This window comes from Rhinolophus sinicus, linkage group LG03 (assembly GCF_036562045.2).
Source record: "Rhinolophus sinicus isolate RSC01 linkage group LG03, ASM3656204v1, whole genome shotgun sequence".
NCBI classification, from domain to species: domain Eukaryota; kingdom Metazoa; phylum Chordata; class Mammalia; order Chiroptera; family Rhinolophidae; genus Rhinolophus; species Rhinolophus sinicus.
In genome coordinates, this window is record NC_133753.1 from 189,931,601 (window position 1) to 189,944,371 (window position 12,771).

General features: G+C 45.6%; 1 protein-coding gene across 3 annotated transcripts in view; it reads right to left on the reverse strand.

Moving 5' to 3' along the window:
- OTULIN (OTU deubiquitinase with linear linkage specificity) overlaps positions 1-12,771 on the reverse strand; it is a 29,214-nt gene that overhangs the window by 11,855 nt on the left and 4,588 nt on the right. Inside the window, exons 2-4 of one of the 3 annotated variants that reach the window (XM_074329061.1) lie at positions 9,682-9,758; positions 4,416-4,510; positions 951-1,154 (exon numbers count right to left, since the gene is read on the reverse strand). In XM_074329061.1, coding sequence (XP_074185162.1) covers positions 951-1,154; positions 4,416-4,510; positions 9,682-9,758 — 376 coding nt within the window. The remainder of the gene's footprint in view (positions 1-950; positions 1,155-4,415; positions 4,511-9,681; positions 9,759-12,771) is intronic. The other 2 variants (XM_019753534.2, XM_074329062.1) reach the window with 2 other exon arrangements.

Below are 12,771 nucleotides of genomic sequence, written 5' to 3' on the forward strand. Positions count from 1 at the left end.
GGGACCTGCTCGGCCCAGTTCCAGGTGGGGACCATCCCGCCCTGTTTCAGGAGCACGCCTTTAAAACAGGGCTCCCCTGTCACTGCCAGCCATCACGTCACGTGGGCTCACATGGGGCTTGCAATCAATTAAGATCCTGACGCCTTTTTTCCTCCCCCTCATAAGCTGCTGGTAAGGCAGAGCTTCACAGCTAGCACTTTGGGTTTTGTTTTGGCTTTTTAAAAAAATGTAAGCACATGACTTCTGATTTCCTTCCAATTAATGTCAGTGTCAGTTTTGTTCAATCATTCCCGCCCACCAAACTCTTTTAGGATATTCTATCATCCAACCCATCACGTGACCTCATCTGATGTGTATCAGACACATGACACACTGATACCGTGACTTCCTGGGTGTCACAATCACACTGTGGAGTTAAAACACTGCAGAAGGCCTGGCATGGGACACAGGCTGACCCTCACCTCACACGGAGCCTCTCCCAGGGTGACATGAATCCTCTTGCTTCTCGTACTGCTGTTCAACCACCTACTAAGCCGACCCGCCTCACACTGTGCAGAGGGCGCTGATTTCTGGAACTGGAGCCAGAACTGCACAAATGTGCACCTAAAACCCAGCAGGTTCTCAGAGTACAACACACAACCCGTTTAATACAGACCCCACCACTGAAGCCAACCCGCTCCTAAGCGCTTCTTATAAACTCTAAACACCTGCTTTCTAATTCAGCTCAATTGTTCATCTACATTTTATCATTTTTCTCTTCTGGGAATACCAACTATTTTTGGTCACTTTACTATGCAAAACCACCCCGGCCACACCAAAGCCAACAAACCCACGTGGTGGTGACGTAACACTGCAGACAGTACCAGCACAGAGCACGGGCAGAAACAGGAAGTCTTTCTCACAAAAACGGCTGGAAACACTGCGGACTCAAACCTGCAGCAGGAGCGTACCAGCGTGAGCTCGGGGTCCTGCAGCCAGGGGGGCAGCGCCGCCGGTTGGCTCATGGCCTGGAAGAGTGTGGCCCTCAGCGCACAGTAATTGTCCCCGCGGACTCGCCTGATGGAGGTGAACTTCTGAGAGACCTCTTCATAGCCCTGGGTGAAAGCATCAAAGAATTCAACACGGTTGTCACTGACTTCAGCGGGGGTTCGTTCCTGCAGAAAAGATGAGCCCCTGCTCACTGGAAGACTAGAAGGAAGGCTGGCTGAGTCCTCTGTGTAAGACATTCTAATTCCTTCTTTATTAATCAAAAGAAATTAACAAATGTTAGTACTGTCCAAAATATCGGAATATATAACAGACACAACACACTGAAACATAAAATAATACACCAAGTATTATTAAAACACTAACCACCACCAAAGTTGGACTTAATCGTCTTTCCCCAAAAATAAGACCTAGCCGGACAATCAGCTCTAAAGCATCTTTTGGAGCAAAAATTAATATAAGACCCAATCTTAGTTTACTATAACATAAGACCGGGTCTTATATATGTTACTATAATATAAGACTCCAAAAGATGCATTAGAGCTGATGGCCTGGCTGGGTCTTATTTTCGGGGAAACAGGGTACACGTCCCTTTCCAAGCAACTGTGGCAACACTCACTTACTGATAATCAATATTCTGAAGAGTTTAATCTGTGTTTAAATTGACCCTACACTCTTTAATGAAGAGACGGGAAAGGAAAGATACACTAAGTTTGTATCTCCATATTAAAAAAAAGAAAAACACCAAAATCCCAAATTTCCACAGTACATAAAAAAGTCCATGTGCTGGGAGATATCTGGATAATTCTATTAAGACTTTTTTTAAAAAGAGGATTTAATTATTCTTGTTCAGACTGGAAGTGAAAGGAGGAAATGAAAATGCTCAGTGACATGCTCGTCACTGCAAAGCAGCCATCCAAAGGGAACTTTTGGACGCGTGTCCGAGCAGGTCACCAGAGGATCCCAGTACCTGGCACACAGGCGCCCACACGGCCTGGGTATCAGACTCACACCCCCAGCTCGCTCGCCCCATCCTGCCAGTCCTTTCGCTCCTCCTGCCCTTCCTTGACAGTCACTAGAAACCCTGCACTTACACAAAAGGAGTGTCCCTCTCCTGCTGGGGGACACCGTGCAGGCAGTCATCCTGTGTCCAAGCACTGGACCCTCATTATTGGTGGCTGTCAATGCTCAGTCACAGGACGCTGTTCTAAGTGGACAGGAAAGTACTTCTTTACACTTTAATACAATTTTGAGAGTCACATTTTTATTTAGTGGTCCAACCACTGCAACATTCCAGGGCCCATCAAGCAGACGCACACCTACCAGCGTGCTCCATGGAGGACCCCCAATTACCCTGAACACGCACGATGGGGAGTTCAAAGCAACTGCACCTTCCCAAATGCATAAAGTACTCGTGCTACTGTCAGAGGTGAATCAAACTCTTAAAATTAACTTTGGATTTATACACACTTTCAAAAGATGAGCCAAAATAAAAATTAGACAATTAGACAAATTAAGATTAAAAAGGAACTGAGGCCCAAGCTGTCAGGCCCTGAGATGCTCTAATTATTGCCTCAGGTCCTGACGTGACACTTCACTGATTTGTCTTTGATTACTTGGTCACCAAAAAGTCCAACTATAGGGCCAAATTTCCCTTGAACTAAAATCAGAGGAGTGATTTCAGCATAAGTTCCAAAATATGGAATATTTGGATAACTAAGGAGTCATCTTCAATTACGGACCTTCAGGTGCCAAGTGTTAGAACAGACCTTTGAAAGAGACTGAGGTCACAAACTGAAATTGCAGTCAGTGCAAGTATTCCTGAGGAAGATGAGAAAATACAAGCAGACGTCAGAGACATTGCAGGCTCAGGGCCGGATCACCGCAACAAAGTGAATACCTCAATAAAACGAGTCACATGAACTTTCTGGTTTCCCAGTGCATTTAAAAGTTACGTTCACACTATACTCTGTTAAGTGTACAATGGCCTTATGTCTGAAAAAACAATATATATACCTTAATTAAAAAACACTTTATTGCTAAAAAATGCTAACCATCATCTGAGCCTGTTGGGAAAATGGCACCTATGAGCCTTGCTTGACACAGGGCAGCCACAAATCTTGAATTTGCAAAAAAACACAATAAAGCGAAGCACAATGAAATGAGGTGTGCCTGTATAGTTTAGATGCCTGGCCTTCTGGTTATCTAGTTTGATACCGGGCTAGAGGTTGTTAGAAAACCTGACTGGCTGATATGCATATCCACCAGACAGACACCCTGGTAAATCTTAATGTTCTTAACCTCTGGCAGGAACTGAGAATCCCAGCATTTCGTGATTGAGTTCCCTGACAAGGACCTGCAACACAAAGAGCATGCAGTCCAACTCGCAGGGAGCAGAGCTGACATGTGCTCTCAGAGGCTGAGGAGTGGCAGCTACACTCTGAGTAAGATCCGCCCATTTCAGGGCCGGCAGGGCATGGGCAGCTGAGGTGCCATATTTTCTACAAAAACAAGATCTGAGGAAAAGAACGAATGTATTCAAATATTTAAAAATTTTAAAACCTAAACAATACAGTGCCAAACAAAATATATTAGAAAGATTTCTATCAAATATGATAGGTCAATATCTCTAATACACAAGAAGTGTATTCAAATTCATAACGTAAATAATCCCAAGAGAAAAATGAGCAAAGGACATAACGCAAAGGTTACAAGAGGTAGTGGAAGTGTCAGCTTGAAACTGCCATTTTTATAGCTCAGACACAGCTGAATAGCAGCATTTCGCACACTTCAAAGCACTAGGGAATGTTGGATTCAGAATGCTTTCAAGGGGGACCAACCGGTGTGCTGCCGGCTGGCTGTGCAGTGGGAGTGGTCCAAGGGGCCTGATCTGGGGGAGCACGTCATGGGGCTCCCCGACGTCCCATGGCCTTGGACACTAGCTTAGGGTAACCGATCTATGCAATGGCAATGGGGTGCCCTAAATGAAGGCAGCAGTTCCAGATCCCTCTGCGTAGGGAGTGTGGGAGGGTCTAGACCCCCAGGCCTGGAGGGCATGAAACCCAAAGTGACGGAGACAGCAGCAGATATGACACTTTGTAGCTCACTGAGTCACAAGGGCATTCCCAGATGACCCCAAGAGGACAAGCAGTGGCTAGTCCCACTCTGAACAGCAGAGTCATTTATGTGCTTTTCAAAGAAATCAAGTCACTGAAAAACTGATACCGATTCTATATTAAGACTGTGACCTGAAAAAAAGTCCTGTATCTTTGGAATCTGTTTCCTCACCTGTAAAATTACAACACCAAGATATACACAGTGTAATAGCAGCTTCATAATTCACGTCTAAAAATATAAAAGGACACATTAAATAACCAGCTATGGTGGACTATTTGAAAGACCTGAAGCAGTGCATCTAGGCCTCATACCTTTTTCATACATGTCGCTTTCTGCGTGTTCCCTCTCCATTCCTTTTTGCAGTAGTCCATGATGTCCACTTCAGGCGCTACACTTAACCTGGGTTCTGTTCAAGAATCAAGCAAAAGGGGGGAGTGGGAAATAAAGACACGAAGCACAATCAGAATAACGGTATCGCTTTATGTGGGACTTATTTTCTCTCTCACTTCGTTGCAAAACACACCCAGGATCCCACGCCTGCCGACCACCTGGGCCAGACCACGCTCCCCTCGCTCCCAGATAACTGCAGAGGTCTCACAATGGGTTTCCCTTTCTGGCCATTCTGCACATGGCAGCCAGCGGGATGCACTCATGTTTAACCTAAGTCAGATGGCATCCATCACCCCGGGCTCCGAGTGCTCCAGGGGCCTCCCCCGGCTCTTGGAGGGGCACCGAGGTCCTTACTACCTCCGAGGCCCCCTGCCCTGGCCCCCACTCCCACCACTGCCCGCACTGCCGGCTCCTGCTTCACCTGCAGCCTCCCCTCTACTCCTCCTCCACACCCGCTCCTGCCCGGGCACCTGCTCCCACACTCCACGTGGGCCTCTGCTCACCTCTGACACCCCATGTCGTAATGTCACACACACACCTTCACTCTGTTCCCTTTCCCTTCTTGGCGCTATACAGCATCTGACACATTTCTTCTCCTGCACCCCCAGTCCCCTACCCCCACCCCCAGGAAAACATGAGCTCCTTGAGCGCAGGGGCTGCTTCTGCTTCCTGGCTGTGTCCTCAGCACCAGCAACTGCACCGACACAGGTGTCCGCGGACACTGTTCTCATCAATTAAACATGCAACAGTCTCAGCGGTGCGAAAGTACATCCGATGATTTGTTATTAGTTTTCTACATCCATGGTACAAAGAGGTGACACCTCTGCAACAAATGGCATATTTAATTGTCTCTATTTATTTATATCCTACCCTGATCCGCAAAGGCTACAAGTTATTGATAATAAGCCAGAAATTAATGGAGGGTCTCAATATTAGTTGAACTACAGACCTCATTTGACTCTAAAACACATCCCCCCAAATTAAAAATGTGACTTATGATCAGACAAATGATACAGTTAAGAATATGGCCTTTAGATTTTCCTTGTTTACCGTAAGAGGTTTGGGGCTGGATTTTGTGGTATACGTGTAAGCAAGCACACATGTATGTACATGTGTGTTTTAAAGAGAAAGAGAAGTAAATTCTCAGGCACATTTTGACTTCCTTTTTAAGTTATTGAAGAAGTAAATGTTAGCAAAGAAATTAGGATACAAACACAGAAGTACTTTACAACATACTTACTGCAGAGGAAGTTGTACATAAAATAAAAACATTATATTCAGCAAATTCAACAAATACAAAGGGTGCCAAAAAAATGTATACACATTTTAAGGAAGGAAAAAACCGTATTGAAATTGTAGTTCTCAAAGTATACCGGTAACAAAAGATGAATACAAGCCATGTGTATACATTTTTTTGGCACCCCCGGTATTTACTGAGTATAATCCACACCAAGCATTGAGCTAGGAACTGGGGATACGAGGAACAAAGACCCAGTTTCTGTCCTGAATGGGTCTAGAGACTGATGAGGAAGCAAAGCCCACCGACAGTGACGAGCCAGGGAGCGACAGCGCCCGCATGATTCAGGAGCACAAAAGAGGAGACAGACCCTGAGCCCTTCCTGCAGTTGAGGTAAATCATTTTTTTAATGCAAAATATTAACAACTGCCTATTTTTTAAAACCTCATGGTGAATCCTTTTATAAAGAAAATAAGCCTTTTATATAAAAGGGGAGGTAACATATATGTAGATAACATAGATGCATTTATCTGTGGCGTAAAGTCAGGATTGGCTTAAAAGTGAAACAGACACCTGAACCATAACGTACAGAGAACACAAACACCAATGCTGTTCAGCCAATCCTCAAATACAGAACCATCGTTGCTGAAATTCAAGAAACATCTTTTGAGTGTCACTTAGTGGAGGGAAGTTGCCTTGCATCTGCCTTACCACTCACCTCCCCACAAAGCACAAAGAACGCTAACGGCGAGCCCAGGACACACACGGGCCACATTCTCCCACCTGGCGGAGCACGCTTCCTGCTCAGAAGGGCCTCCCAGAAAGAAGGCCCAGCCCTCCTGCTCTCCTTGGTCAGTCCTCTGTCCCGCACACGCCAAGGTAAGAGCCCAGCCCTGAGGGTAGGGGAGGGCAGGAGGCCTCACAGGGCCAGGAGGCCACAGGCTGCCTGTGCTGAGTCAGGTGTGCGCGGGCGGCAGTGAGGGTGAGGAGATGACAGGCCGGCACAGCTGCTAGAAATGGTGCTTTTACTTCCCATCCTGCGGCTAGTCTTTGGCACGAGGGCTCCAACAGCCACTGCATGTCGTCCTCTAGGCCACGCCGCCCTCCGGGCCACGCCGCCCTCGGGGCCACGCCACCCTCCAGGCCACGCCACGCCCTAGGCCATGCCATCCTCTAGGCCAGGGGCTGGGGGCACAAAACAGGCAGTGCCTGACCTCAAGCAGCTTAGCGTGTTCCTTTTCTTTGTTGACCTGCAAACTACACAGACTGATACTGTTTCCAAGGAAGACCATTTCTAATGAGGGGAAAAAACATGACCCAAAGGGGGAAGTTGAAAACCAGCGTGGCAACCAGGAGATGACATAAACAAAAGGTCTGGTCTTTAGCCACCATGGGTGACAAAGACTCTCGGAAGGACTCAGACCCTCGGGAGATGGGAAGCTAAAAATGAACCCCTCCAGAAAGCTGAGACTGAATCGGAAGGTGGGCCAGACAGTAAGTAACATAGGCTTTGAGGGCCACCAAGTTTGTCACAACTACTCAACTTTACCCTGGGTGAAAGCCACCATGGACAATATGTAAACAAGAAATTCCAATAAAACTTTATTTACAAAACCAGTTGGCTGTCAAATTCAGCCAGGGAACCACAGTTTGCTGACCCCTGGAGAAGGTGAGAAAACCTTTCCACTAACAAAGACAGCATTAGAAAACTTTCTGTCTTGCCCTGGGTCCTGGTGTGGCGGAGAGGAAATCTCCCCTGAGCATTCACAACCACAGGCCGGCTCTCATCAGGACAGGGTGGGAATTAAGGTGCTGCAAATCTGGAAACTCGAGTCTAGAAATTAACATAAAATGGCCCAAGGGAGATGACACCCTGGGTGCCTGGCAGAAATAAGGCCAAGTTCTCTCGCACTCAAGTCATGCTGCACAAACTCTACACAAACACTCAAGAGCTGAGCTTACAGTTCAAACTCTGAAGGAACAAGAAACAAGCAAAAAAACAGCATCTGGCATAATTAGATCTACCAGGATTTTCAGAAAATGGAATTATCAGACCGCGGAAAGTATGTTTGAAATGCTTAAAGAAATAAAGAAATAAAAAACATGAACAAAAGGTAATAAACTACCAAAAAAGACAAGGTAATTGGAGGTGGGGGGACACTGAATTTATCCAAAAAAGACAAAGCAAATAGATATGAATAATCTCTCCAGAATGCAACAGAAGCCACAAGGTGAAAAATATACGCGAATGCATGTGTAATGGAAAGCCTTGGGTAACTGAATGAGGGCTAGCAAACACCTACTTAGAGTTCTGGAAGGCAAAAACAGAGAACAGGGAAAAGGCAATATTCATAAAGATAATGGTTGAGAATTCTCCCGAATTGATGAAAACTAGGCATCCAAGGATGCAAACAGAAAAAAATCTCAAGCAATATGTTAAGAAAACAAATCCATACTTAGACATCAGGAGAAACCGCAGAACTGAACACAAAGAGAAGGAAGAGTTTGGAAAAGACAGCTTATCTACCAAGGATTAGTCTGACTGCAGTTTTTAACGACAACAGAAACCAGAAGACAACGGAATAAAATCTTCAAAAAGATGAGAGAAAACAACTATTCACCTGGAGTTATTCAAGAAAGAAAGTGAAATATAGAAATTTTCAAACAGAGACTCTTACAGAGGCACGTCTAACGGGTGTTATTTCCGGAAGGCAGTGACCAGAGGGCTGAGATGCAAGGAGTAAAAGGGGGTCCGTTCCAATCTCAGACTCAAACTGCAAGTGACAGGGTCCGGACGAGCTGAAGAAGCTGCGCAGGGACACCCGATACCCCTGCGGACGGCAGAGCATCACACTGAGTGACAGAGGAAGCGAGAGGTGAGTGTGCCCGCAGCAGGAATGCAGTGGCCAAAGCACACTTCCTCCGCAGGACAGTGACTAAGGAGGAGTCTGCACCAGAAGTGAATTTTGTGCAACCGCAGCAGTGGAAAGCGAGCGTCCTCCTCGGTTCTGTGGAGGCCCGGCCGGTGTGACCCAGGAACACATCTAACTGGACCACTACAGAGAACCCCTCCGCTGGCCACCACAGTGGAGTCCCACCAATTAATTCCCTGCTGATGGAGACTTGAAAATTATCAACAAAATCCCACTTTGTATCACTTTACCATTTGTTCCTAATTACACATGATACTTTCTGTTAACCATAAAGTAAACAGCAGCTAGCTCTCAAAGCAAACCAGTGGAACACACATATGACACAGGTAATAAGAGAGCAAATGGCCCTGTGAATCACCAATGGCACAGCCCCACTCGGCTCCAGCATGAGGCCGGCGGGTAAAGGCAGACGGTACTTTGCACATGCAGCCTTGCCAGCGGTGCCCGCAGTGGACGAGGCTAGGAGTGAGGCTCCCCAAGCAGCGATGGGTGCACGGGCCCTGCTGGGGGTGAGAAGAGCGGTCAGGACTGGGCAGAAACACGGACACAAAATCAGGAAATGACGAGAGAAGCAGTGCTACTGATCATGACCAGTCTTTCCTACAAGGCCGTCAAACTCACATGGCGTCTGATGCAAAGACCCGAGAGGCCAGCTTCTCCGTAAATCCTCCCATTTGCAATGAAAACTGCACCACACATCCAAACTTTCTCTAAGAATGTAAGGAAATCAACTGAGAGCGTGTGCGTGAAAGGATGAAATAAATCTCCCAGGTGCAAAAATGACATGAATGCAAAGAATGCAGGGAGACTACTTGGGTTAAAATGTTAAACCTCAGGAAACAGTCAGTGTTCCTCAAACACACGTTAGCAAAATGAGTCCTCGGATGCAGACAACACCATGTGCATCAGAGTATTTCCTAGGAAGCACATCTTAATATTTTATGAGAATGGATATACGCATTTAACAGCATTTTCTACTATAAACAGTAAGAACTCTGTAAATAATTCCAAACATACCTGATGACTCTCTTTCATGTATAAGTAATTCTTTCTCCTTTTCTATTTCATCTTCAGAACGATATATGTCCTCCTCTCTGAAATCACACAAAATTAGACATTTCAAAAATTTGCTGCACTGACATTTCCCCTTTATCACAGTATGCAGGTGCTTACAAAACCTGGTAAGACAAAGCTTAATTTTTTTCACATTTCATGCTAACAATCTGATAAAGTATGGGTCTTTCACCTTAGATGCTCATATTCCTATCACCCCATTTCAGAGTTTCTTACTTTAAATAGGACGTTTTACATCACTCCACTGCTACCCGGCTACTTCAGCTGTAATGTCTATTAATGTCCCCACTACATATGGAAGCATCTTCGCATGCGTCTTATCTGTGAAGCCGGCACGTTGCTATGAAGTTCTAAGGATGGAGACAGTGCTGTTGAGAGTATTTTTATAGGTGCATAGGCCAATTGCTGACTTTAAAATGGCAGAAGCAAATTTTACAACAGCTACTCTAAAAACGATAGGAGAGCACCGATTATTACAAGTCCCCAAAGCTAAAACCTCCGAGGCCCCTGCTGCTCCTGGACCCCCACATTCAAGCAGCCGCCCGTGTTCTGTTGAGCATATCCCTGAGTCCCACATACTTTAATTGCTGCCACCACTGCTGACTTGGTACATATGTAACTGCTTCCTAAAGAGTGTGGTGTCACTTAGTGAACTAACAAGAACCTACTGAGTACTAGGAAGGGAGAAAACGCCACTGGGTGCTAGACGAGGATGAAGAACGGGCCTTCTGTCCCTTTAAGATACACCGCATGACAACGATGGGAACCAGAACCACTATCTCTGCTGAAACCACAGCACGTGACAACCCAAACAGTCCAAAAGTGGATGCAGGAGTAGTAAATGACGGAGGACAGGGGGTCTCGCTGTCGGCAGAGGGGCATCTGCCTGAAGGGGAGACCAGCAAACCCTGCAGAACCCCAGAAAGGTCTGGGAATTGGAGGTGGCAGGTACTTCAGAAGGTCCAGGAGACACCCAGAGCTGAAAACAAGGAAAGTGGCTGATGCAGACACGAGCAATAATCAGACCCTCAGCTTCCTGTACCCCGTCTGCATGACAGCACACCCCGCCCTAACACCAGACCGGGGGCTCCAGGACAGGGTAGCGCTAATAAATAAGGGCAAGAAAAAATAAGGAATGAAATGAATGACTGAAACCCTCCCACACCCAGGTCCCTTAGCACCCGCGCTTGTTGTGCACGGCCTAGCACAGGTGGGGGAGAGAGGACGGGTGCGAGGGAAAGAGACAGATGAAGGGGTGCTGAGAGAACGCCTGCGTCTGCCCACCCCGCTGCAACCCTTCAAAGGCTCCCAAGGAAGCAGGAGTCTAGGTGTGGCCCTAAGCCGGTACTCCGTGATTTCCCCCCACGCACACCAATCCAAGCTCTGTCACACCTGTGCCGGGCTCTGCCACTCCCACTGCCTGACCGCGCACTGCCTGACACAGCAGGACACACGCTGTGCGGTGACCTGCTGCAGTGTGGGGACCCAGAAGTTAGAATGTCCTCACTCCCGTCCTTGTTAGCTTTACGCATGACCACGAAACAAAAGCAACGACACCTCTCAGCACCTAAATGTAACCACCTGTAAAGGCCAGTAGGCACACCCACCTCAAAAGATTGCTGAGAATAAATGCATGTAAAATGCTTAGCACTCAAAAGAGTTAGCTATTGCTATTAATTCTCACACTATGTCCATTTGTGCAAAGTATTAATAAACAATTCACCCAAGGATCATTTCTTACCCTTGTTTCCCTCTCTAAAATAAAGGTGATGGTGTGTGTGTGCCTATTTTTATTAATGCTCGGGGTCGAGGGGACATATTAGGGAAAAGGTACTTTCCATGTCCTCTGGCTTCAGTCAGATTTCAAGTAAAAGGTGTGATGTCACCCAGAGCCTGTGCCAGCGTTAAAAACAAACACAAGCCAGATTCACAGGGATGATGCGTATATATCGAACACCTAAAATAAAAAGTGACTAAAGGTGTCAGTTCTGCTATATGACTGACATGCTTCCTCTTCCAGCTCCTACTTCTAACAGACTACGAACGTATTTGTCATTAAAAAGTCTACTTCCAGAGAATTCCTTGGCTGTGCTGCACGCACATTTGGCTCTACTTCTGTCCTCTTCCTTTTTAATCTACAACATAACCAAACTTCAGTCACAACACCAGTGCCCAGATGGGATTCTCTAAACAAACAGTGCTCAGTGCAGCCACAAATACAAATTCCCACAAAGGTCAACAGGAGGGGAACAGAAAGAAATCAATAGAACTAAATGCAAAGTGAAGACAGAAACAGAAAATGAGATTATTAGAAATAAAAAAGCAGTGACTCTGATACACAAAAGTAGCAGAGCAGAAAACTGATGACTGGGGCTCAGAGTATATTCAAAGTATTTCAGCCACACTACATTTCATTCAGATCCTGTGCACAAATGTTTGGTAACGTCCATGGCCACCAGTGACACCTGCTAACTTTCCAAGGCCACCAAGGAAACTGTAATATGGCCTTCAAAGCCATCTTAAAAATGATCCATAGGCTGTACTTCCTCGGAGAGAAGATACCTTTTAAATTTAAGCCATAAAGCTCAATCAATATGGTCAGAAAAGACATTCAACAACCAAAATGAAATATTCATCCAACATAAGGACAATCAACTGGAAAGAAAGAGAGAGATGTGAAAGCAAGAAAAATAAAACTAATTTTACTTAAGAAAATACTTCACTCAATAAACTTTTGCTTTAACTTTTTTTAAGTATCAAAATATTAAAGCTAAAAATAACAACAAAATGAAATTATGTTTAAAGCTGTGAATCTGAAATAGCTAGAGGTTTGAATTTTGTTATGGGAAGGGAATAGTGAAGAAATGCTAGGACAAGGGATTATTACATGATATGATAAAATCCACTCTTTGGAACAAAAGAGGCCATGACGCCCACAGACTTAAATGATCCCCACAGCAAACTTTCCTTCTAGAAAACACACAGATATACAGAAAAGTTCTGAAGAAAAGTAAAATAAAGTCATAAATGTGA